Source organism: Pimephales promelas, chromosome 3, assembly GCF_988280905.1.
Source record: "Pimephales promelas chromosome 3, fPimPro1.hap1.1, whole genome shotgun sequence".
In the NCBI taxonomy this organism is placed as follows: Eukaryota; Metazoa; Chordata; class Actinopteri; order Cypriniformes; family Leuciscidae; genus Pimephales; species Pimephales promelas.
Window position 1 is genome coordinate 35163553 of NC_142771.1, and position 27712 is coordinate 35191264.

General features: G+C 38.7%; 1 protein-coding gene across 1 annotated transcript; it reads right to left on the reverse strand.

Moving 5' to 3' along the window:
• Nucleotides 1-900: 900 nt before the first annotated feature.
• lmx1al (LIM homeobox transcription factor 1, alpha-like) lies at nucleotides 901-27472 on the reverse strand. The gene is made up of 9 exons (XM_039686182.2): nucleotides 27274-27472; nucleotides 24674-24759; nucleotides 24328-24511; nucleotides 4671-4903; nucleotides 4397-4560; nucleotides 4245-4322; nucleotides 2521-2638; nucleotides 2275-2430; nucleotides 901-2192 (listed from the first exon to the last, which is right to left on the reverse strand). The coding sequence occupies exons 1-9, from the start codon at nucleotides 27315-27317 to the stop codon at nucleotides 2035-2037; spliced, it is 1221 nt and encodes a 406-aa protein (XP_039542116.1). The 5' UTR covers nucleotides 27318-27472; the 3' UTR covers nucleotides 901-2034.
• Between the last annotated feature and the right edge of the window lie 240 nt (nucleotides 27473-27712).

Here is a 27712-nt window from a genome sequence, read left to right on the forward strand (position 1 = left end):
GACACGCCCCATACTGCTGATTGGCTCACTCTCTCCTCATCATGAGTGGACATGCCCCATACTGCTGATTGGCTTACTCTCTCCTCCTCATCATGAGTGGACACGCCCCATACTGCTGATTGGCTCAGTCTCTCCTCATCATGAGTGGACATGCCCCCTACTGCTGATTGGCTCACTCTCTCCTCTTCATCATGAGTGGACACATCCCATACTTCTGATTGGCTCACTCTCTCCTCATCATGAGTGGACACGCCCCATACTGCTGATTGGCTTACTCTCTCCTCCTCATCATGAGTGGACACGCCCCATACTGCTGATTGGCTCAGTCTCTCCTCATCATGAGTGGACATGCCCCCTACTGCTGATTGGCTCACTCTCTCCTCTTCATCATGAGTGGACACATCCCATACTTCTGATTGGCTCACTCTCTCCTCATCATGAGTGGACACGCCCCATACTGCTGATTGGCTTACTCTCTCCTCCTCATCATGAGTGGACACGCCCCATACTGCTGATTGGCTCAGTCTCTCCTCATCATGAGTGGACACGCCCCATACTGCTGATTGGCTTACTCTCTCCTCTTCATCATGAGTGGACACGCCCCATACTGCTGATTGGCTCACTCTCTCCTCATCATGAGTGGACATGCCCCCTACTGCTGATTGGCTTACTCTCTCCTCCTCATCATGAGTGGACACGCCCCATACTGCTGATTGGCTCACTCTCTCCTCATCATGAGTGGACACGCCCCATACTGCTGATTGGCTTACTCTCTCCTCCTCATCATGAGTGGACACACCCCATACTTCTGATTGGCTCAGTCTCTCCTCATCATGAGTGGACACGCCCCCTACTTCTGATTGGCTCACGCTCTCATCATGAGTGAACATGCCCCCTACTTCTGATTGGCTCACTCTCTCCTCATCATAAGTGGACACGCCCCCTACTTCTGATTTGCTCACTCTCTCCTCCTCATCATGAGTGGACACGCCCCCTACTTCTGATTGGCTCACTCTCTCCTCATCATGAGTGGACACGCCCCCTACTTCTGTTTGGCTCACTCTCTCCTCCTCATCATGAGTGGACACACCCCCTACTTCTGATTGGCTCACTCTCTCCTCCTCATCATGAGTGGACACGCCCCCTACTTCTGATTGGCTCACTCTCTCCTACTCATCATGAGTTGACATGCCCCCTACCTTCTGATTGGCTACAAGTGTGTCGTGCTACTCGGTTTCTCAAAAATTGCTTACTGCACCTTTAAACGTCATCACAGCACACAGGTAAACTCTTCTACACATTAATCTGCTTTCACAGCCTCCGTTTTTATAATCAAACTCTTGCAAACTATTCAGACTAAAAGTTTTTTAAAACAAAGACTGATGTATTTGTTGGAAGCGTAAAGGTGATGATGTTGAAACCATGTGACCATGGTGTAGTTCGTTTATGCAGTTAGATTTTTACCGTATTTAGGTTTACCGTCAGCATTTTCAAAAATATTGACGAACAAAACGTGTAAGAATCACAAACTCTCACAGAGCATTTCTGCAATAATCCAATAGAATAATCTTTTTATCGAGGTACCGCTAACTTTTTGGTTGGCCTGCAAAACACATCACCATTCAAGCACTGAATGAGAATATGGGGGGGATTTTGGATACAGCCTTGATCAGTTTGTTAGTTTTACACTGAGTAGAGGGTGAGGTAACACTTGGACTTCATGAACAGCTGCCTGTTGATGTCTGCACCTATGACCCTATGACTGTCGAAACATTTTTTGCGCAATACAGAACAAAAGAAATAGTGCATTTATGTGATATAAAACATGAGATTCCAGTGAGTTCCTATTCTGTCCATGTCATATTGAATTTTTAGGGTCTGCTCATGTCCTAGTTTGACTGGTTAGAGATTTATCGGCACGACTAAGATATGATTGAGGGACTCAATTAGTTCTGATGAAAGACGCCTCCAGTGAGACTCTATTTGTTGCCCCCTGCAGTGGTGGAGGAGCGCTTTAGGTAGGTGCAACCAGGGTCATGAGGTAAAGTATGAGTTTTGCATCGAGTAGAGGCGATCAATGGGATTTCCTATCCGCCCCGCCAGAACTCCACCATCTGCGGTCGACAAGAGACAGTCCCCGAGATGACTGAGACTTCCATCACTGTCCAAGTCATGGAAAACTGTCTCTGAGTCTGAAATAAATTCGGCGTTCAAGCACAAACATTTCAGTTAACGAAAACGAATAAGCAAAGCCGAAGTTTATACAATCCTTACCGTAGGAGTGCATCTGCTCGGGGCCGAGCTGTGGTGGCGTGAGCCCGTGTCGGAATTGCTCGCTGCCGTATATGTTCGGATCCAAGGCCAGCAGTTGTTGCCGTGGCAGAGAGGAATATGAGAGCAACCCATCCAGTCCGTGACTGCTGGAGCCGTCTGTGAAGAGATAGAGCTGGGTTCACACCTTTCATCAAGAAGCCATTTCACACGGTTGTCCTTCCAGTCCGCCGTCCGGCCGTGTCTTACCCTCACTGTCATCGTTACTCTGGCGCCCCCCTCTGCTCGGGCCCCTCCTGGTGCCGCCCATCTGCTCCTGTTCCTGCTGTTGCTGCTGCTGCTGCTGTCTGCGAGCGATCTTCTTCATCTGAACACACGACAATGCTCAGCTCCACGAACAACATTCACAGCTAATAGCCATATAATCAAACTAGCCTTGAACGAGCTGTCACAATAGCAGTGAACAATCCCTTTAAGTCACAAGTCTCAGTGTTGTTGGTTGCTAGTACCTGTAGTACCTAGTTTCTAAATCTATCTATCTATCTATCTATCTATCTATCTATCTATCTATCTATCTATCTATCTATCTATCTATCTATCTATCTATCTATCTATCTATCTATCTATCTATCTATCTATCTATCTATCTATCTATCTGTCAGTCTGTCTATCTATCTATCTATCTATCTATCTATCTATCTATCTATCTATCTATCTATCTATCTATCTATCTATCTATCATCTGTCTATCTATCTATCTATCTATCTATCTATCTATCTATCTATCTATCTATCTATCTATCTATCTATCTATCTATCTATCTATCTATCTATCTATCTATCTATCTATCTATCTATCTATCTATCATTGTATCCATCATTGTATCTATCTATCTATCTATCATTGTATCTATCTATCCATCATTGTATCCATCATTGTATCCATCATTCTATCTATCTATCTATCTATCTATCTATCTATCTATCTATCTATCTATCTATCTATCTATCTATCTATCTATCTATCTATCTATCTATCTATCTATCTATCTATCTATCGTTCTCTGTCTATCTATCTATCTATCTATCTATCTATCTATCTATCTATCTATCTATCTATCTATCTATCTATCTATCTATCTATCTATCTATCTATCTATCTATCTATCTATCTATCTATCTATCTATCTATCTATCCATCTATCTATCCATCTATCATTGTATCTCTCATTCTATCTATCTATCTATCTATCTATCTATCTATCTATCTATCTATCTATCTATCTATCTATCTATCTATCTATCTATCTATCTATCTATCTATCTATCTATCTGTCAGTATCTATCGTTCTCTATCTATCTATCTATCTATCTATCTATCTATCTATCTATCTATCTATCTATCTATCTATCTATCTATCTATCTATCTATCTATCTATCTATCTATCTATCTATCTATCCATCTATCTATCCATCTATCATTGTATCTCTCATTCTATCTATCTATCTATCTATCTATCTATCTATCTATCTATCTATCTATCTATCTATCTATCTATCTATCTATCTATCTATCTATCTATCTATCTATCTATCTATCTGTCAGTATCTATCATTCTCTGTCTATCTATCATTCTGTCTATTTATTGTTCTTTCTATCTATTGTTCTGTCTGTCTCTTCAGGCCTGTAAACCTTTAAACTTACAATCAAGGCGTTGTCAAGCCACATTTAAAGCTTTTTGTCAAAAATTAGCTTTTTTGTGTGCGTCACATTTAGTTATTTGATTTTCAGTCTTGTTTTTTTTTTTCAGTTCAGTATTTTAATCCTACTCCCTTTTAACCCTTGGACATAACGCACACCCTAAAATATGATCAATAGAACAAGGATGTTTTTTTTTACCTGGGTAAATCATAAGATGGTATTTCAAACGGGAACATTTTCAGAACGTATCAATAAATGACGCCATCCTACCTTTGCTCTCTGATTTTGGAACCACACCTGTACGACTCTCACCGTCAGTCCCGTCTCAGCGGCGAGAGTTTCTCTGACCTGAGACAACAGCGCATGCATGAGATGGACATCAGTGCTGTTTCCACATACAGTGCACACCTGTGACTGCTGACCTTTCGGCAGGGTTTGGAAGACACCTCGAAGGAAGCCTTGAAGGCGCGACGCTGTTGCGTGGTCAAGATGGTACGTGGTCTCTTGGACCTCTTGTGATCCTTCCCATCATCCCCAGCCTTCCCCCCGACGAGGACACCACCACCCTCCTCGTCCTCACTCTTTACTGCAGAGGGAAACTGAGCATTGGCTTCAAGGTGAACTGTGTCATTTCTTAACCATTTGAACATCTCTTCTCCTTAAATATCAACCTTCAACTGAGGTCAAGAGGGTTACCAGACTCGGTAGGGGCCGGGCTGATGGCGGCCAGCATCTCTCTCTCCTTCTCATAGTCTCCCCGGCAGAGCAGCTGTCCCTCCTTTAGCACGAACTCATCACCTCTCTGCAGCCGGCGCTCACACTCGCAGCAGCTGAAGCAGCCCAGGTGATACACCTGCCCCAGGACACGCATGATGAGCTCCGAGCGCCCGATCGCCTGCAGGCACGCACTGCACTTCCGCACGAACAACCTGACACACACACACATGTCACTGAACGCTCACTTTATGCAATGTTTTGTCTGTGACACTGGGTGGCAATATTTGACAATGCACAAGATGTCACAAACACTCTTTCTGCAAGTTTCTAGAAACAATATGATCAAAACTCGCACACAATCTGTTACATGCCTTCTGTCGTCTGATTGATAGTAATTGTGTAATTGTAAAAATGTCCTCTTTTAGGTCACGACACACATCTTTGCTGTGAAATCTTCGTAAGAATAACTTTTACCCCCGCTTAAGCTAGTCCCAGACTAAAAATGCATGTTATCTTATATCTTAAAATATGTCAGTGCCATTGTTTTGTCTCATGATGCTTTTCTAAGACACATTTATAAAATCTATAAAATACTGGGTCATGGGGTCTATATGACCCCAATCGACTTTTACTTTTTTTTAAAAAATAAATAAAGGTTCCCTTCATCTCAGTGAAATAAGGTTTTGTGACTTTTCATACATTATCTATCTATACACACACACACACAAACTGGGCTTGATTCGGTTGTTCTGAAGGTATGTAAAAAATGTTTACACTTCTGGTCATCAGGGTCACATTGAAATGAATGGGAAATGTAAAAAAAAAAACTAAATACATTTTTTCCATGTGTCAAAAAAATAAATAAATCGGGCATAAATCTGAATTTTTACACAGAAATGAAGGCCTAGTAATAGAGCATAAATGCAATGTATCATAAAAAAAATAACATTTCATATGCTAATGCTAATGCTAATGGTGTAGTTGAGGAATTGTGTGGTATATGGATACAAAAGTACTTTATATCTCCAAAAACACAGCATTAATGAATAGATGAGAAGTATGAAAATGTACAATTTACTCAATCAATTGTTGGGGTCGTATAGACCCCGAAGCCTAGAAGTGTAAACAGGAAACGAAGACCATTTGAAGGTTAAATCTCCTAAATGAACTAAGACCTAATCCTTGCCTTAATCGTTTTTATTGTTATTTGATGATGTTTTATGAATAGTTGATGATGAACATTTACTGGACTGACGCAACTTAGGTTTACTTCATTTTTGATATTGAAAATCATATTAAAATGTAAGGTTCAAATTTGATCCATCAGGCGTGTTTATTATTTGTTCATCTGTCAATCATCATTGCATTATATGTTTTGCCCCTGACAATAAAATATTACAAACTAAAATTTTGAAAAATTATTGGGAGATGTAGAGAGATTGACATAATTAGCTTGTTTGTTATACTGTTATAAAAAATCTCATTGATTTACATTACAAGCTATCAGAAATTCAGGGTTTTTTTCAGGCGTTTGAGAACCATATAATTTTTTTTTGGTCTAAATGTTAAAAATGTCAAAAAACAGGGCTTTACAGGGTAATTTTATTTGTACATATTCATTCATTTGACAGAAACTTTTCCCAACGCCGCTTACACTGCATTTAAACTGTACATATCACCTGGGAATTGAACCTGTGATATTGGTGTTGCTAGCATCGTGCGCTTTGCTGAATGTTTTAAACTTACCAATGATTTTCTAAGATGATAAACAGTGACAGTACAGGGCAAAAGTGAGCAAATACATTAAGAAGTTCATTTGTCCCACTACCAATGCCCGTAAACGCCTCTCTTTAAACGGTGTTTTCCTGTATCGTGGCTCATCAACATCACAATTCGTTTCAAAGGCACTCTCTCTCTCCAAACTCCTTGTTTTTTCCCTCCTCTCTCCCCTCCCTCACCGCTTGATATTTTCTGCCAGAATTCCCTGTCCTCCCTCCCGTCCTCCCTTTCCAGCTCCGTGAAACTAATAAAGACAGGATTAATTAGATTGTTGTTTAAACAGTGCGATGCCCAGACAGACGCTGTAAACTCATAACCAGGGATTGAGGATAGCATGGGGTTAATCTCTCCTCTCTCTTTTTCACACACTCGAATAAACACACCATACTCACACACACACATTTAGCAGCACCTATATTCGGCCGTGCTCATGTACTCTCATAATTATTGACAGGTACCCACAGACGCTCGATGACAATCTAATCCTTATGTACATTTCACTAAGCCAAAGCAACAGTCACCATTCACCCAAAATGTGTCATGAACCTGTGAAGTTACATCAAATGTGGTGTTTGACGTGATTTTAGGCTGTTGTTTGTTGCTATGTGGTTGTTAGGTTGTTCTGGGCGGTTGCTTTCCCATTAGAAAAAATGCCAAGTCTATGATATTGTGGTCCAAGCGACAATTTCAAGGAATAGTTCACCCAATAAACGAACGTTATGTCTAGTTCACTTTAAAATTAATTTTTGGTATGTTTTATCTTACCTCAAGGGCATCCAAGATGTAGGTGTCTTTGTTTCCACAGTATTTTCAATTTTGATATTAATAGGTCAAACCGTTCTTGTCTGTCAGTCATATAATGGAGGTCTATGGTCACCACCTCAAAGAGCATGCACAGAGAAGTCCAAATTAAACATGATTTAATGACTCGTAAATGTAAGTACACATTAATGGCCTAAGACACGAAACGAGCGGTTTGTGTGAGAAAACGAACAGCATTTATATAGTTTTTACCTCTTGTAACCACAGCCACAAAGCGCCCGCTCCCTCAAATCACTTGGAAATGGCTGTGCTTACAAGAGGTAAAAACGATATAAATACTGTTCGTTTTCTCACACAAACTGCTCGTTTCGTGTCTTAGGCCATCAATGTGTACTTACATTTATGAGTCATTAAATCATGTTTAATTTGGACTTCTTTGTGCATGCTCTTTGAGGTGGTGACCATAGACCTCCATTATATGACCGACAGACCTAAAAATATCAAAACTGAAAATACTGCGGAAACAAAGACACCTACATCTTGGATGTCCTGGAGGTAAGATAAAACATACCAAAAATTAATTTCAAAGTGAACTATCCCTTTAAATGCAAAAGTACATTATTAGCATCAATTGTTCCACAAAGAGCATGTAATCTTTCCTTCTTTAGTTTTTAAAATGTTTTACACACTAAGAAAAAAAGGTTCTGTTGACTGAAAGGTTTCTTTGAGAAAATGGCATTGCTGTTAAAAAAAAACAAACATTTAGAGTGTACGGGCAGTAAATAAAGCTAAAACCTACTTTAGCAATGACCACTAATGAAATTAAAAGCACACGTATAAAAAGCACATTAAATCATTAGATACTGTCACACATGATAAGATGAAAACAAAACACGTTGGCGGCGATAACACGACGGATTGCCCCAGTTCGCGTGTGTGTGTTGAGAGCAGGAGATGAAGGTGTCATATCAGAAATCTGCTGAAGGAAGAGCCAGCCAGGTCCACACATTATAGCCTCTAATCTGCACAGATATGATGATCCTGTCCGAAACGCAGCTGCTATGGCTAATCTGTCTCAATCCATCTGCCAAAAGTGCCAAATTACCCAAATCACCACCTACACCACCCAGATCAAAGACGACCAACTCTAAAACCCCTGAGCAACATTCATTCAGCAACTGACCGTATGAACACTCCCGGCTCATACTTCACGAAACCAAAATAAATGAGTGAGAAATTATATTTTGTGATCATGTGACATTCAACACAAACTTTAAAAAGGAGATAAAATGTTAACACAGACACATTAGACATGATTACAAAAATAACAATAATGTTCATACTTGTGAACATCTGAAAAGCAGAGTTAACCGAGGATGAAACTACCTTGGGGGAAAGTACGAAATTATGGGTGCAGAAAAAAAAAATCATGTTCATGATGTCAAATCAATAAGGTTTTACATAAATCTATAGCCAAATCATAGTGTGTGGGCCTAATCCATGCATGAACACGTAATTTTGCATAATCAAACACTTACTGTCATAGTTGCAAGGTTTATCCCTCAGACTTTGGTGCATCTTTGTATATATAGGGAGTCAGTATGTAAATCATACATGTACACATAATTGCAAGGGTTGGTGCTCGTGTGTGTGTGTGTGTGTGTGTGTGTGTGAGCGAGAGAGAAAGAAAGAGAGCGGATATTGCTGTGAGGGAAGGTGGCTCAGAGCCAGGGTTCAGTAATCACATCATCTTCTTTTATTAAATCTCACTGCACTGCTTCTGCGTTATTAAAATCTCCCAGCATTCCCCACAACCCACTCCCGCCACCCTCCCTCCCCGGCACGCACGCACACCAATATTCACAATGATGAAATATGAGAAAACCAACAGGTAGCTGATAAAAATGTACACACCAGACCAGTCGAACGCAAAAGAGAAGCAGCTAAACTGACACATTTTACACTGACCCAATCACGTCACAGACGCACACTCGCTAGAGAACCAGCTGAACATGCGATGAACGCAGTCCTCAAACATGTGCAAAGTACTGGAATGATAATCTACGGGTGGCATGCAGGCTTTAATTGTCTAATTATGTTTGATTGCGTTGAGACACATCATTTAATGCTAATAGAACAACAAATAGTGTCATTGCACACCATCAAATATTGCTTACCACTCTCTGCTGAATTCAGATGGTTACTTTTATGGCTTATGAAGAACACTTCAACAGGCTCATTAAAAAAAGTACTGTCTATCTAATAATGAGATGATCATGTAGAAATCATGCGGTAACACTTTGATAAGTTAACTTTCGATAGTTGAAGGAGTAGTTCACTTTGAAAAAAACTTTTGCTGATAATTTACTCACCCCCATGTCATCTAAAGTAAGATGTCCATGTCTTTCTTTCATCAGTCAATTTTTGATAAAAACATTCCAGGATTTTCTCCATATAATGGACTTCAATGGGAACCAAACGGTTCAAGGTCCAAATGAGAGTTTCAGTGCAGCTTCAAAGGGATTTAAACGACACCAGACGATGAATAAGGGTCTTATCTAGCGAAACGATCTCTCATTTAATAAATAAATAAAAGAGTTTAAGTTTTATAAGCACAAATGCTCGCCTTGCTCTATTCTGTGATGAGCGTTCGTGACTCTCCTGTTCGAACTCGTTCATCAAAATGAACGAATCTTTTTTCGAGTCATGACTCGAAGGATCAACCCTTATTTATTGTCTGGAATCGTTTAAAGCTGCACTGAAACTGTCTTTTGGACCTTGAGCCGTTTGGTTCCCATTGAAGTCCATTATATGGAGAAAAATCCAGGAATGTTTTCATCAAAAACCTTAATTTCTTTTCGACTGAAGAAAGAAAGACATGGACATCTTGGATGACGTGGGGGTGAGTAAATTATCAGCAAAAGCTTTTTTAAAAGTGAACTACTCCTTTAACTACATTAGTTAACTTGAACTAACAATAAAAATAATTCTAAAGCATTTATTAATCTTGGTTAATATTAAATTCAATATTTACAAACACACGATTAAAATCAAAAGTTTTGTCTGTTAATATTATTGACCATATTACTAACAATGAACAGTTTTTTTTTTATCAACTAACATTTACAAAGATCAATAAGTCAAAGAGATGTTTTTTTTAGTTCATGTTAGTTAAAGCATTAATGTTAACTGATGGGGCCTTGATACCAAACTACATTTTATGAGAGATAATGGTGATTTACTTAATACCACCATTACTTTTGAAGGAAGTGAATTATAATTTCTCATGAGCTTTTCTTTTCTTGATTTGCACCAGTAGAACAGAGAGATGTTCATGCTGTCATTGATTCTGTAATCAAAGAAACATTAGATGTAGTGAAAGGAACTTTTGCCTTTGTATGTTACACTAATAAGAGTCATTTTGAAGGGTCCAGCCAGGCAATTTACTCATCCGCCATTTACTCGCCTTCATGTCATTTCAAACCTTTATTGGCTTCTGGCTTGCTTAGTTGGGGACACTTAATATCTAACATTATTGATCTGCCATTATATGAGAACTGACCTGAGCTGGACGATGACATCACTGTTTTCTCCAGAGAACTAAATGAACAACTTTTCTACAATAGAAACTTACTTAAGCTGGACTATGAGACAAAACGTGTAAGGGTCACAACTCTTTGTTGAACACAGATCTTATTTTTTGCTTTTTTCCAAAAGACTATGTGAAAAATGCATAGCTTTTCGATCGAGGGAACCAATGCGCGGCTAACTTCCGAGTTGTCCTACAAAGTGACGTCATAACTTCGACACTAAATAGTCGTGTAAGCGTCACATGACTAAACATGCGTCATCGTTTTCAACTACATTTTCTCAGTCCACAAAACTTTTTTTTTTTCAAATTTACCCAAAAAGCTCAGTTTTCGCAGGACTAAAATCACATCTTAGTGTGGGCGGAAGGTCCTATCAGAGAGAAAAAGAGGCATTTTCAGTTGCCTTTTTTTGGCGTCTGTACAGTGAATGTCAATGGGGTCCAAAACAACCCTGAGGATTTTTTTTAATCAAAATATCTTCTTTTTTGTTTTCCGTAGAAGAAACTAATTCACACAGGTTTGGGATAACATCACGGTTGATGACAATTTTGTGGGGAACTATGCCTTCGACACATTTCCACTGTAGCAATGATGTCTCATTCCTCAAATACATTTCCGAAAACCTACAAAATGCATGGTAATTCACTTTCCACTTGTCAACAGACCAAATACTGATTCATAACATGCCACCGTTGCATCTTGTATAAAGCATTTCACTAGCCTATTTCGAGACCATAATGCACCATTGATGTGCTGACATACTTATTGTGATACATTTCCTGACTGACAGCAAGACCTGACCGTACATTACAAACACACACACACACACACATCACATCGGTTTCCAGTGTGTATGTGCGATGCTCAAGGGTTCAGGGACCGACAGGATCGATGTGTTGAGTTGTGTGAGGCGAGAGTGAGTCTGCGAGTGTGTGTGTGTTTGGATAAAACAGCTAATCCCCAGGCCACCAGAACGCAATATCCTGTCAGCCAGATTCTCATTTCCTGTCTCTCTGTGGCAGGGCGAGAAGAAAAAAAAAAGACGCGTCGAGGGGGGACGGGGGATTCGTTGCCCCAGAAACAGGAGATACGGCAGCCCTGTTTGAGGATATCTATGGCATTCTTCCTATCTCTCCCCCTCCCGCTTTCATTTTTTTGCCGTTCTTCTTTTATTATCTCAGATTTAATAAAGCCAAGGCGAGCAGCTTGTTCTGCCATGAAACATTTATTAGCCGTCTGTAATGAAATTGTTGTGCAGGAGGCGAGGTGATGGAGACTCATCACGCATTATGCAAAAACAGTGGCAATATCACGAGAGGAGACACCTCGAGCTCATCTCTCCTCTTCCTCTGTCATCTTCCTCTCTCCACCTCTGTTTGTCACCTCCATGGCCTTCTGGCTTCCCCTGAGCTCTTCTCTCCCTCCATCATTCCCTTACAAGTCTGATACGTACACTCCTAAAAATAGAAGTTGGAATAGATGGTTCCATAAAGAACCTTTAACATGTATGGAATCTTTACATAGCACAAAAGGTTCTTTATTGGAATTGATGGTTCCATAAAGAACCTTTAAAATCTACAGAATCTTTACATGGTTCTGATTGATGGTTCCATAAAAACCTTTAAAATCTATGGAATCTTTACAAGGTTTTGATGGATGGTTCCATAAAGAGCCTTTAAAATCTACAGAATCTTTACATGGTTTTGACTGATGGTTCCATAAAGAACCTTTAAAATCTACGGAATCTTTACATGGTTTTGATGGATGGTTCCATAAAGAACCTTTAAAATCTACGGAATCTTTACATGGTTTTGATGGATGGTTCCATAAAGAACCTTTAAAATCTACGGAATCTTTACATAGCACAAAAGGTTCTTTATTGGAATTGATGGTTCCATAAAGAACCTTTAAAATCTGCGAAATCTTTACATGGTTTTGATTGATGGTTCCATAAAGAACCTTTAAAATCTACGGAATCTTTACATAGAACAAAAGGTTCTTTATTGGAATTGATGGTTCCATAAAGAACCTTTAAAATCTATGGAATCTTTCCATAGCACAAAAGGTTCTTTATTGGAATTGATGGTTCCATAAAGAACCTTTAAAATCTACGGAATCTTTACATAGCACAAAAGGTTCTTTATTGGAATTGATGGTTCCATAAAGAACCTTTAAAATCTACAGAATCTTTATATGGTTCTGATTGATGGTTCCATAAAAACCTTTAAAATCTACGGAATCTTTACATGGTTTTGATGGATGGTTCCATAAAGAGCCTTTAAAATCTACAGAATCTTTACATGGTTTTGACTGATGGTTGCATAAAAACCTTTAAAATCTACGGAATCTTTACATGGTTTTGATTGATGGTTCCATAAAGAACCTTTAAAATCTACGGAATCTTTACATGGTTTTGATGGATGGTTCCATAAAGAACCTTTAAAATCTACAGAATCTTTACATGGTTTTGATTGATGGTTGCATAAAAACCTTTAAAATCTACGGAATCTTTACATGGTTTTGATTGATGGTTCCATAAAGAACCTTTAAAATCTACGGAATTTTTACATGGTTTTGATGGATGGTTCCATAAAGAACCTTTAAAATCTACAGAATCTTTATATGGTTCTGATTGATGGTTCCATAAAAACCTTTAAAATCTACGGAATCTTTACATGGTTTTGATGGATGGTTCCATAAAGAACCTTTAAAATCTACAGAATCTTTACATGGTTTTGATTGATGGTTGCATAAAAACCTTTAAAATCTACGGAATCTTTACATGGTTTTGATTGATGGTTCCATAAAGAACCTTTAAAATCTACGGAATTTTTACATGGTTTTGATGGATGGTTCCATAAAGAACCTTTAAAATCTACGGAATCTTTACATAGCACAAAAGGTTCTTTATTGGAATTGATGGTTCCATAAAGAACCTTTAAAATCTGCGGAATCTTTACATGGTTTTGATTGATGGTTCCATAAAGAACCTTTAAAATCTACGGAATCTTTACATAGCACAAAAGGTTCTTTATTGGAATTGATGGTTCTTTATTGGAATTGATGGTTCCATAAAGAACCTTTAAAATCTATGGAATCTTTCCATAGCACAAAAGGTTCTTTATTGGAATTGATGGTTCCATAAAGAACCTTTAAAATCTACGGAATCTTTACATAGCACAAAAGGTTCTTTATAGTGGAGAAAGTTCCTTAGATTATTATTGAAAAGGTTCTTTTGTGATATCCAAAATCATTTTTTCCATGGCACCGTTATTTTCTAGAGCTTCAACATTTTCTAGAGCTTTCATAGAAAAACAAAAACTAATGTTCCTATAACAATAATGCAGTCGAGAACACCTGATAACCATTAACTACCACAATGTGTTTACATATACAAATCATATTCACCAACAGGACTAAACACAAGAGGTTCTGTCTGTTTAAAACGAACACTCGGTTTGGGGTGGTCCAGTGCCATTGACCTTAAACTAAAGCTGGATTTTTATATTTAGGAAACGGCTCGCCAAACTCTCAAAAAAAAAGGTACAAAAGCTGTCACTGGGGCTGTACCTTTTCAAAAGTACCTAAAGGGTGCATATTGGTACCTAAATGGTATTAGCACCTAAAATGTACATAATAGCACATACAATTTACATATTAGCACCTAAATGTCCACATTAGCACCTAAAATGTACATATTAGCACCTAAATATCCATATTAGCACCTAAAATGTACATATTAGCACCTAAATGTCCATAATAGCACCTAAAATGTACATATTAGCACCTAAATGTCCATAATAGCACCTAAAATGTACATATTAACACCTAAAATGTACATATAGGCGACCTAAAATGGACAAAAGTTTTCACTTTTGAAAAGGTACAGCCCCAGTGACGGCTTTTGTGCCTTTTTTTTTCTGAGAGTGCACCCTGACAGTAGGGGTTGCGATGCAGTTGCTAAAGTGTGCTATGTCCACTTTTATGGCATCGACACATATGCTTCAATCTTTATCACATTGTGTCTAGTTGTATAGCCCAGAATATACGTATAAATGGTAATACTAATGGCCTTAACCAGCAAGCACCACTAACTAGCTTATTGACTCAGTAGCGAATCCAAGGTACGGTAACGTCCTCCATCAGAGCCCGTGTGTCATATTCCCGTCTGACAGTGCTACAACTCTCTAACCACAACACAGCTTGTAGTCACGTCTAGGAACATAATTAGCAGCGTTCCCAATCAAGACCCCTCCACCCCCCTCCCTGTTCCCACAGACACAAAGAGACAGCGAGCAACGAGATGATTAAGCGAAAATGTGGGATAAATGGAGAGATAAACTGATTGGTGTCATCACAGCTATAAATCTCAACAAGTAGGAAATGAAGTTTGGAACAGAAATATTATTAGAAATCAGACAGTGATGGACGAGCTGGAGACGAGATGCATGGGGAGGAAGAGAGACTGAGCAGAAGAGTGTTTCTGTAACCGTCAACCTAAAAACTCATAATAATGACTCCGACTGAACATTTTGGTAGAGTGTGCGACTGTAAATGGTGATTTCCATAGAAAAAAAAAATTAGGTTGCTGTTGCTCTTTCAGTACAGGAGACATACAATTGAGAATTTACAAGCGGATGAAAGATAAAGAGTGGGATTTTTTTTTTTAAAAGAAATGTGAAGCTGATCATTTTATAAAAAGAGCTTTATTTAATTCTTCTGTTGTTTTTTTACTTTGTAAATCTGTAAAAAAAAAATCATTTGTACAGTTGTTTTGGGTTTTAGGCGTTACGAAGTTAAACATTTAAAGTTCTGTCATGTAGATGGCACAAGCTAATGGGTCTGCTTGCTATCACATCATTCTCTATAGGGCACAGCTGATTGGTTCCGTCTGTATCAGTAGCCAATGAGATCGCTGCTCAACCTTCAAATACTTGGTCAGCATAGAGAGCCTAAGGCCCCGTCCACACTACTGCGTTTTCGTTTAAAAACGGAGAATTAAAACGAATACGATCTCCGTCCACACCAGCGTTTTATCTGCGTATTAGAATTGATCTCCGTTCACATTAAAACGACTGAAAACGCGGATCACGTGACCATTCACCAACACTGGGCATGCGCGCGCTGTTGTAAACAGGAAACGGATTGACTATTCCTCAGATTTGATGAAGAAGACAGTAACGTTAGCTACATCTGCAAAGATTAGAAATGTCGAAGACCAGAGATTTCTTTTCATGGACCGACGACGAGGTTGTTTTTGTATGTTTTCTTCCGGGGACGGGTCATATGATGGGTGGCTGATGAATCAGGGAAAGACACGTTACGACTGATGACACCCAATCATAGAGCCGACCGTTAGCGTTTCTAAAGACCTCCGGTTTGTCCCGTCTTCACTAAAACGCCCTCCGGAGATTCAAAACGAAAAAAGCAGCTGCAGCATTTCGAAACTTCTCCGTTTTAGGTTTTCGTTTTTTCCGTTTTAGTCTGGACGGGAGGTACAAACGTAGAAAAAGGTCTCCGTTTTTAAACGAAAACGCAGTAGTGTGGACTAAGTCCCTCCTCTCCCCTCCCGGCTCATGGGACCTTATTTCGGAAAAGCTATGTATGGTAGTCAATGGCGAGAGACGACTTATCTTTTTATTCCGTCTGAACTGTGCCCTGAATTACACATATGTTTGTCAATTTAAAAGATAATTCTGAAAGTCAAAAACGTCGCCGTTTGTCATCAAACAGAAGAGTAACATTTAGTTGTATGTGAAAATCGCTCAATGAACTACATCTCCCGAGAAGCGAAACAACGTGCGAGATCCGTTGCTCGTACGTGTGCAGTCTGGCACAAAACACTTGGCGTAACGTTGCGATTAAAACGTAAGACCGTAGAAACAATGACAGACGTTAGCTTCAGTAAAGTTAGCTTCATTCATTGAGAGAAAATGTGCGCCTTTGGGGTTTGTAGTCTTTGTAATTACGTATTTTTAAAGTCTTATACCTCAACGGTTTTACATCAAACTGCGACTTTCTTGACTTTAAAATGTATCTTTTAAATTGACAAACATCATATGTGTAATTCAGGGCACAATTCAAATGAGATCAAAATATTTGTTGTCTCTCGCCATTGACTACCATACAATATTCTTCCGAAATAAGGTGCCATGGTGGTCGACCGGAAGGGGTGGGATTTGCCTTAGCAGTGCAGCGCTTTTAGAAACCCTCCGCCTTCCCCAGCTCCACCTGTGTGGATCTACTACGGCTAATTCAAGTAGTACGCTGCATTGGCAGCAGTGTAGCATATCTATTTTACCAAGACCAAATATATCAACATATTCATTTCCATTATCATGCCAAACACTCATTGCAGAGAAAAGATTAGTAATGGATATTTTCAGACAGAAATCGCATATTGTTTACATCTGAAATAGTGAGTATTCTAACATTTATGGATTGCACTTACACTTCCCTCACTGCAAAAAAGTTTTTTGAAATGGAGGGACAAGTGGAAATAAACGTTTGTGTTAATTAACATTATGCCACAAATTCTGTCGACTGAATCCAAAAATTCCAGATCCGAATTTAACTTGAATCTGAAATATTAGTAGCATTAAGTATGCAATATAAGTATCAAATGCTATTTCCTAAAAAATATCTAATAGAATATCAATATTGAATACAAATTTGAATATAAATCTACGATTTTGGCAAATCTACGCACAGTTTAAGACATTATTGAGAAATTCTCAAAAGCACACATGATAATCTGGGTTATGGGTCATCTCTTTACACACTGGGGGCTGTTTTCGTTCTGTTTCCCTCCCCGCAGAGTGATCTATTAAACTCGGGGTGTCTTAAATATCCACTCCCCTGTCTCCACTCTATAGGCCTCCAAGACCTTCGCTTGTCTAATTTTCTGCCAGGGATCCAGGCACCGTACCCTGGGGCTGAGAGCCTTTATTGGTCTGGGACTGGTTTCACTTGGTTGGGCTGCACGCGCTTTATCTACTGGCTGTGTGGAGTCGAAGTCAGCCAGGAAGACGATGATGTAGAGTATTTGACCATTTCAGGGGCATATGTGGGTTTAATGAATAGGGGTTTGGCTTTGAGTTTAGTTTCGGAAAGTGTGTAGGTGTTGCTGGAATGATCGAGAAATGAATAGTAAATGAGAGTCAGATTTCTGATAGCAAGAACTTCAGGGACTGAAGACTGAATGGATGCAATCTTAAGGAAGGAAAGATATAAAGTTCCAAATGTACGTAAGTTCAGGAGGAGCCTAATCATTCAGTCCAGTCAATCATAATTTCTAGCCGTCCCAGTGACAATTCTTTCTCAGAGCTCGAGCCGAACCTCGGGATCAAGCCTCCATCAAGGACAGCAAGCCAAGTTTGTTTACTATTAATTATCAGGAATGGATGAACAGGTGAACGTGTGAAATACATATAATCATTTGTGATCTAAAAATGGATCCTGTTTGCATGTTTGTTACATTACTCTGTGCAGCGTTCCAAGTTAAAAAAAATTCTTAGTAAATATTTTACTAAAAAAAACGTCCTTTGAAACAATTAAATCCCTTTTACAACCCCTTTTCTCAATCATTACATTTTGGTGTTTTAACGTCAACTTTTGATGATCCAATTAAAGTCGGCTATTTACTAAATGCATATAGACGCGTTTGATTTTTTTTTTTTTTTTTTTTTCGCGTTTGATTTTTTACTTGTGTTGTATTTCTCTCTGGTGACGTTTGCAGAACTCCTCCAATCATTTTGTCTGCTCAAACTCCACTTTTTTACAATCGACTCACATTGTGCGTTTCCCGTACAACAACGTAGTTCACTGCTTCACTACCAAAGTACGATGCATCGTTGGAAAAATCAACTAGTCACGACTGTTTCCCGAAACCCACTGTCGCAAAGTATCGTTCAACCACGTTGGTTTCGCGCGTGGTTGAGTAACTAGCCTACTCTTAATAAAACTGTTTAAGATCCAATTAACGCTAGATTTGTTAATATAAATTACAGACATGTCATCTGAGGACTTTGTCTAATTGTTCTCAGTTATTTTGCTTTATTACCAGACTCAATATTTGGCTTGTTCTTAAATAGTAGAGCACGTTCGCACATGCGCACTCTTCAAACACGTTACTTCAAATCTTTTGAAAAACTAAAAGAAGTAAAATACATTTGTATGTATTTTCTAAAGGCACCGGTTGTACTGAATGTCAGCTTGCTTATTTTGCAAAAGATAAAGATGTATTACCTCCAAATGTGATATAAACGATGCTTCTAACCACAGGTCGAGAGCTGTCGTTCAAACCACCCAACTTTGCGATGCTGTTTGCGAATGTCCGTTGGAACGATATGGTTTCGGGAAACACCGACTCGTTAAACAGATAACGACGGAACTTGCGACCATAGTTGGCTAACGATGCTTTCGGGAAACTCACCCCAGATCTCCCTTCATCCAATCAGCAACCGACCAAGTGCCCAAGCTACTTTTTATTTTTTCCGATAAACCGTTTCACTCGGTGACTCGGATACGAGGCACAATACGGAACTACTTTCACTTGTAAACACATATTATGAAACTAAAATGTGTTGTCAGTGCTGTTTAAGGGACCATTTCTACCTCAAGTAGCCTAAAATTACAAATGACTTTTGTTGCCATTATGATTCAGTTAAATAATATTTTCTAAGTAATTTTTTACAGTAGAATGTTAGCACAAGAAAGCTTTTTCCCCCCCAAATTCCTTTTTTTTACTCATCAAAGATTCCTTGGCACCCCAAAAAATGGAGCACACACCTGCTGTAGACCGAGCAGGGGTAAAGAGGCAGGTGTGTGCTGACGGACAGACCGCAGAGAACACAAGGAGACATTGTTGTGGATTCACTCAAGGTCAGCCGTACAAGAGTGTGCCAAGTTTCCTCCACAAATACACCACATACCACGCGGCAGCCTCAATATCCACAAATAACATCTGCAAACCAAACCTTTCCCTGTACCTTTCTTACTTTCTCAACATATGGGATGAGATTAAGAAAGTTAAGAATATAAAGAGGCCATAAGATGCTGTTTTTATGCTTTCCTTTTCCTTTAGTGTGGACTGTACACTGTAAAAAATAATCAAGATTTGTTATCATAACGTTTTTTCTTCTGTCAAAACAACTTAGATAATTTATGTGGTTCAGATAACATAATATTTTGAGTTTCTGATTATTAAATCAATCTCCTTCATTGTATTAATTCAATTTTTCAATTTTAATGAAGTCAAAGTTTTAAGGCAACCAGGTTACTTCATTTTTTTAAGTTAAATCAACAATATTTTTTTACAGTGTATCTGATTGTGGATGTATCAGATCTGCAAAGTTATAACGCTCCTAGTCTCCCAGAAAGAGGTTTATTCACTATGTAACAGAGGATCCAGACCTGCCTGAAACGCCTCGATCCTACTTTCGTGAACGTCTACGCCACAATGTGACATATTAGCATAATGCCCGTCCAAAGGCATATGGAAAGAAAGAAGGTGAGGCTTCAGTGTTGTCGCCATTTTGTGGCATGTGTGTTTCCTGTACAGCGTAACTCGCTGATTAATTACCGTAGTGCTATGCATCCTTGGAGAAACTAACCGACTAGGCGTGACTGTTTCCGAAACGTATAATGGTCGCACCTCTGTCATTTGAACAACGTTGGTTCAGCAATAAATATTAATGACGTCACGCACAGGTGGGGGAGTAAAAATAACTTCTGCTGATTAATTAAGATATCAGAGAGGCTGCTGTAACAAACATGTATTTCCATGTCAATTTGCTTTATTTTAATGACTCAAACCGATTTGGTAAAACCAACGACATTAATAACTGTGGGTTTACAGTTGCTTTAGAAAGGAAGCTGAGGTTCGCGATTATGGTAAAGGCGTGTTACATACAGTATCTGACACAGGCTTGAAATATTTGACCAATCATAAACCATGGGGTCAGCTGGCCAATCAGGGCATTTTCGGAAGGAGGGTCTTTTTTCTGAACTCAATCAGAGCGTTTCTGACAGACTGTGAATGAGGTGCTGCAATAAAAATAATTTGTCTTTTGGACATTAAAGGGGTCATGAACTGGCTTTTTAAATTTTATTATACTGTTGTCTGAGGTCAACTTATGACGTTCGCTTGGTTTTTACATTCAAAAATATCAAAATGAATAAGTAATAGGATATTTTGTACCCTAGTTTTGAGCCTAGCTCAAAAACGCTCAGTTTTTATGGGCGTCTCGCACTGAAGACTTGGAAGTAAACGCCCACTGCTGTGAGTGGATAACAGTTTTGCATATTAAAATGAGTTTCAACTCACACGTCGGTGCACTTGGGGGAAATTGTTTTGAAAACGTCCAATGTTGTAAAATGGCAACCGGAATGATTCGCCCATACATGTTCGACCCAGAGTCCGTGTGTTGCACAATTCCTGTCAGATCCAATATAGACGGCACAGCACCGCGTTCTTTACTCTTAATCGGTCTGCAAATCCAGTCTTGCTCACAAAACAATCCTCAGTGAAATGAAGCGAATAGAGGGACAATGTTTTACCTCATCAGCTGGAACGTCATTAAAAATAAAGTTTATCCATGCAGTCCTGTTGGAATCCAGAGGAAACTCATGCAGCGACTGTCTTCTTCCACAACCAGGCACTGCACAATATTCTGTATTGCTTGGTAGCTCAATCTGGTTTGTCATCACGAGGTAGGCATCTATGTTATTTAGCTATGCGTGTAATCGGTGGGCGGGGCTAAACCGGCCGTGTTGAAGTAGGCGTTGATCTTCTTCTGCGGGGGTGGTGTTTTATCCTCTTTGACGTCATAGTTCCCCACTTTGGAAAACGAGTCGTTTGCTGAGCCTGGTGTCAATAAAAGCTTTTATTGGACTAACAAGGACTTTTTCAGTTCTGAAACCTATTCTTATAATATGATGACCTCTTAGATGTCAAAAGCTCAAGGAAAATTTGATTTCTCAGTTCATCACCCCTTTAACACCCAGTAAACAAAATAATGACCTTTTAAAATATCATCTTATGATTCCTTTAAGGGAAGCTCCACCATTTGAGAATAGTGGAAAAAAGTCTGTCTGATGATACAAATGAATCAAGCTCATGGGAATAACAGTACCAGCCTGCACAAGAACACTTTTACCATGCTACGGTCCCTGAACAACCTTCTCATTTGTAATCGTTGATCACTTTTACCCTCATTATGACACCCTTGCTGCAAGCCCTTATGCACAACGATTATCAAATCCATTGTCCCATTTTTCTTCAACGGTGTCAAGAAAAGCAATGTCAGTTAATATGGTGATTTCGTACCCTGGATCTCAGGTGATCTATCTTTCCGGGAACATATAGGATTATTTCATATTCCCATTGGGAATTCTTCCACCTTACTTTCCCATCTTCTTTCATTCTCTCCTGTCCTTCTTGTTTCTTTCTGTTGGCCTCCAGATGTCAGCAACAGAGGGAGTGTCCACACATCTCAGCAGTGTCTGACACTTCTCATAACAGTGATAACAGGCCACAAAATCGCCCTTCAACTGTCCGCACTCCTGGTGATGTCACTGACAAATTATGGTTGCTGGGAATCTCCCTCTGACCCAAACAGACAGACTGATTCATCGCAAAAAAATGTCAATTCTGTCTTTATTCACGTCCCAATGACTTGGAATATACTGTACGAATCATATGAACTGCTTTAATGGTTCATCAGAGTTCTCCTTTGTTTTCCACAGAAATTTTTGGAATAATACGAGGGTGAGTGTTTACATGCACTCAAATAACAACGCATTCACACCCCAAGGTGTCACCTTTTGACCATGCTTCAATATTTGATGCTTTAGGCGATCCTACGGCGTCATCTAACTGACGCTAAAGGAAAAGTGTCAGTTAGATGACACAGGTAGGTTTAGGTCTGGGTTGTGGGTAGGGTTACACGCGATCCTACACTCAGAAAAAAAGGTACAAAAGCTGTCACTGGGGCTGTACCTTTTCAAAAGGTAACCTTTTTCCATATTAGGACATTTTAGGAGTTAATATGTACATTTTAGGTGTTAAAATGTACATTTTAGGTGTTAATATGTACATTTTAGGTGCTAATATGTACTTTTTAATTGCTAATATGTACATTTTAGGTGCTAATATGTACATTTTAGGTGCTATTAAGTACTTTTTAATTGCTAATATGTACATTTTAGGTGCTAATATGTACATTTTAGGTGCTATTAAGTACATTTTAGGTGCTAATATGTACATTTTAAGTGTTAATATGTACATTTTAAGTGTTAATATGTACATATTAGGTGCTAATATGTACATTTTAGGTGTTAATATGTACATTATAGGTGCTAATATGTACGTTTTAAGTGCTAACATGTCCATTTTAAGTGGTAATGTGTACATTTCAGGAGCTCATATGTCCATTTTAGGTCATAATATGTACATTTTAGGTGCTAAAATGTACATTTGAGGTGTTAATGTGTACATTTCAGGAGCTAATATGTCCATTTTAGGTGCTAATATGTACCACTAAGGTAGCAATATGCAGCCTTTGGGTACAAAAGGGTACCTTTTGAAAAGGTACAGCCCCAGTGACAGCTTTTGAACCTTTTTTTCTGAGAGTGTACGGCGTCATCTAACTGACACTAAAGGGCGCCTAAAGCGTCAGATATTGAAGCATGGTCAAAATGTTTCCCAAGGCATCAGTTAGGTGACGCCTTGGGGGTGAGAATGGGCTGCAAATAATCCATTTATAATCAGACTAATGGCCCAATCAGACTGTAAAAGCCTTCATGTAAACACCTTGATTGAGTTTGATTCTGAATGAAAGTGAAAGGTATGATGGGATTGAAAGTGTTGGTATTGACCTAAAATAATCTAATAATAAGGAAAACATTAAGCATGCAAACACTTGATTCTGACTATTTTCTCAAAAATACAGTGCCCTGATGTGTGTATGTATAGATCTTATGACCGTGCATAGACGTCTTACAAGTGAGTGGAAGAGAAAAAAGGTCTTATTTCAAATAAACAACTTTCAGAATCTGAAATCAGATTGATTCATTCTGATTTACGAAAATGAATGCATGTAAACATACCTAATGTTTTGAGGGAGGACCTGATTTTTCACTTGGTCACTTGATAGCATGATGCCGTGTGATGTCTGCGTGTGTGGAGATATGGACCGATTAGACAAACATGTTTTGGTCCAAAGGCTTCCACTTGTTTCAATATTTCGACCACTTATATTATAGATTGCTATCACGACTTGAGGAGCGTTTCAACCAAGTCTACCCAACCTTTAGCTACATATGCTAAAGGAAATGTGTCATATTCCACAATAACATCACAGCATGATCGGACTAAACACACTTTTACAGAGGAATGTTCTAGTGCACTACATGTCGACTTACAGACAGTACCCTGATGCTTTTCCATACTAGGACTTTGATTCAGTGTATACAGGTGCAGTATGCAGATCGAACTGACTTACTTCTCATAATCATGCTTGCAGTAAAGCAAGCGGTCCCGGCAGTAGCAGGTCCCACTCAGCGCGCTGCGACACACCGCACACTTGACACACGTCTCATGCCAGGACAGTTCATTGACGCGCAGGAGGAAGCGGTCGGCGATGGGAGACTCGCACCCTGCACACACCTCGCCTCCTCCCACATGCTCTGATGGAGAAGAAGAGCACAGGTGTCAGATGACAGGACACAAGCAAATGTGCCACCAGAGACTCAATACACACATTACAGCATCCGTTTATGATATCCGATTAATAAAACAAAGCTTTGTGTTCTTTAATATGCTGTGGGTCCATTAGGCAGAATATTCACCGTAAGGGGTGGCGGAGGGGGCCTGCTGAAGACATGATTGGTTTTCTTCTGTTTTCATTCCGGTCCTCCCGTCTTTTGAGTGCTGACTGAAGGCCAACAACGCAACAAAGAAAACTCACATATGAGAGTGCAATCAGATGCGGTTATATCAAATTAATTGCTGCTTGTAATTGCTCATTTGTCATATTTTATTCATTATATATGAGTAAAATGCACACGGTGATTTGAAGATATTTATATGATTGCAGTATAATGTGTGAGGAAACAGAGCATCATTGGTTTCATTAGCAAAAGACTAAATCAGGTCCGGCGTGGGTTCGATTTTAATGTGCACTGAAATACATTAGAAATTTTTGTTAAAAAAAGGGTTTTAGGGTAAAAATCTGTTGACTGTAAGTTACCATATTATAAAATGAAAAATGTATTTTAGTGTAAAAAGGGTTTCTACTCTGTAATAGATGTATGTATGATAAACATAGCATATAGATGTGAAATATAGCCATACAAAAATAATACTTTCTTGGAACAATATTGCTGAATTTTTGGGGATATTCCCTTCAGGAAGGATACATTTAAATTGGTGAGTTACATTTAAAAAAAAATCTTATTTTGTTATGGTTATGTATAAAGGGGTGCTTTATGTTGCATTGTGTGACGTTTAATTAAGTTTTACTGCAACGATAGCCTACTGCAATATTTTAGACACGTTTAACACACTGAAGGTGTTTGGTGTGTGTCGGTAATGTTATCAATGCTCACGATTGCTGGAGAAGACAGTTTTGTTGACCTTTACGTCATTGTTATTTTAGTAGGTTATAGCCATATTTATTAATAGGCCAATATGTTAGCATATATAGCCTACTAACAGTAGCATATGGTTTAAAGACATAAGATCAATAGCAGCTATAAATGTCATCTAAATGCTTGGAACAATGCCAAGTTCTGCGTCGACGCTGCCATGCGTTTTTATTTTACACAGGGTAGGCCTACATTTATTTATTTACAGTGTATAGGCCTACTCTTTTTCTCGATGTGTTTGGTGCATATTTTTTTTGTCTCACTGCTCAACATGTGTTCGGGAGCGCGCGCAGGTGAAGTGTCCGGTCCGGCGGAAAGGCGCGCGGCTTCGTATTGCGACTGGCTCAAACGCATTGATTTGGCAAAATGAAACAATACAATAAAAAAATAAAAAAATAAAGTCTTTTCCGGTCTAAAGCCGTCGCACTCAGATTTCATAATTATAGCTAATTATTGTAGTTTAGAATTAAAAGGCGTTCATTCGAGATTTAGCATAGGCTACTCTAAATTAATCTGATGCCTGCAAAACGTCAGAAAAAGAGGGGAATCAAAATCCTAATTTGTGTAGGCTATTTCGTTGTGTGTAATTGATTTTACAATATTGTAGTTATATTTTTTTGTTGGTGTTTAAAAAATAGGTTAATATAGCTATTATTATAATCACCATCATTCTGTTTATTTCTGCCTATCCTGACAATTGAAAAGTTGCATTTTCCTCATGGCTGAAATCCCATGTTAATCGCGGGTCATCACTGAGGAATAATCACTGTGATTCGCGTTTACCTGCAATATGTCAGCATTTTTATTTAACGTAGGGCTAGCTATAAATGTGATCAAACTCTATATAAATGTGTTTTAAAAGCCTAGGCTGTCCATAGGCTATAGCCTAACTTCTGTCGTCTAGGATATTTTGTTTAGGCCTGTATAAAGGTCTAATTGTTTGACAGAAAAATAAACTAATGACTCAAAGTATTTTACTAAGCCGATAAACAATTATTAGGCTATTTTACGACATAATAGGCTAATTGACGCAAGTTGATAGGCTATTGATGATATCGTTTGATATGCCTATTTTGATAGCGTCCATTTAATTTGACAAAGTTTAGTTTTAATTTAGGCTACAATCGAAGGTGGTCCATGACATGAGAGCTGTTCTGTGATGGCATAAATACGAACAATATCGATTTGATTTGTTTGTTGCTAATGAGTGAAAAACCGGCGCTTTTTCAATTTAAAAAAGGAAATTTTATATAGCCTTTTTTTTTTTTTACTCGAAACCAAATAATTAACGAACGGAAACCAAAACGTGATTGAGTGACGCAGCCTATTGATCTATAACATGTGCTCATTTGTTTTTAAACAAGTTTTGAAAATTCATATTTTAGGCTAATTATTGTCTACCAAATAAAAAAAATAGCTAATGAAAAATATGTCCTTTTTAAAATTATTATTTATTCAGTAAATGTTAGATTTAAAATTCACACTCTTTAATTTTTCATATTTTCTGGCCTGAGCTGAACTCATAAAATAGCTGTAAGAGAGAAGTTTCCCTTTGCCAAGTGTTTGACAGTTTTACTAGTGTCTATTAAAGTAGGCTACCACGAACATGTTGGAGGCAAATTAATAAATTCGTTATTCAAATTAAAACTTGAGCAATTCTGTAAAATGTAGATCGTAGTGGAATATTTGCTAGGCTTTGTTAAAAGTGTTTTTTAAAGCCGAGCCGACAGAGAAAAGTTCAAGTCTATCATTCGTCTCATTCTGTAGAGCAGGTGATGCTCAGATGCGCCTCGTGCGCTTACCTTGCGCTGAAACACACTCCTCCAGAGATTTCTTTTGGTAACATCAAAATACCTTTGAAGAAGAGGACGGGCAACAGTGCATCAAAAGCCAAACTTTAGTGTTAGCTATAGTCCAGAATACACGCAGTGGCGCAAAAGCATCGCCAGACTGTGAGTGTGTGACGTTCAGGCGCGCGCTTTATGTGATGATGGAGTGAAGACTCGGGCTGCGCGCGCACAATCATTGACTGCTGAAGGAGGGGTGCAAGACGAAGAAAACACGGGCATTTACAAAGTAGACGATGTGGCAACGATCATCTCGCCGTTTTCCCTTCCGAGAAATAGTTTAAATAGTTTCTGAATGCAGGATTTTTTAAATGAAAAGATTGGTAGGCTACTCCATACATCATAACTAGGCCTATAATAGGCCTAATCTCAGATTGTATGTATACTGTATAGC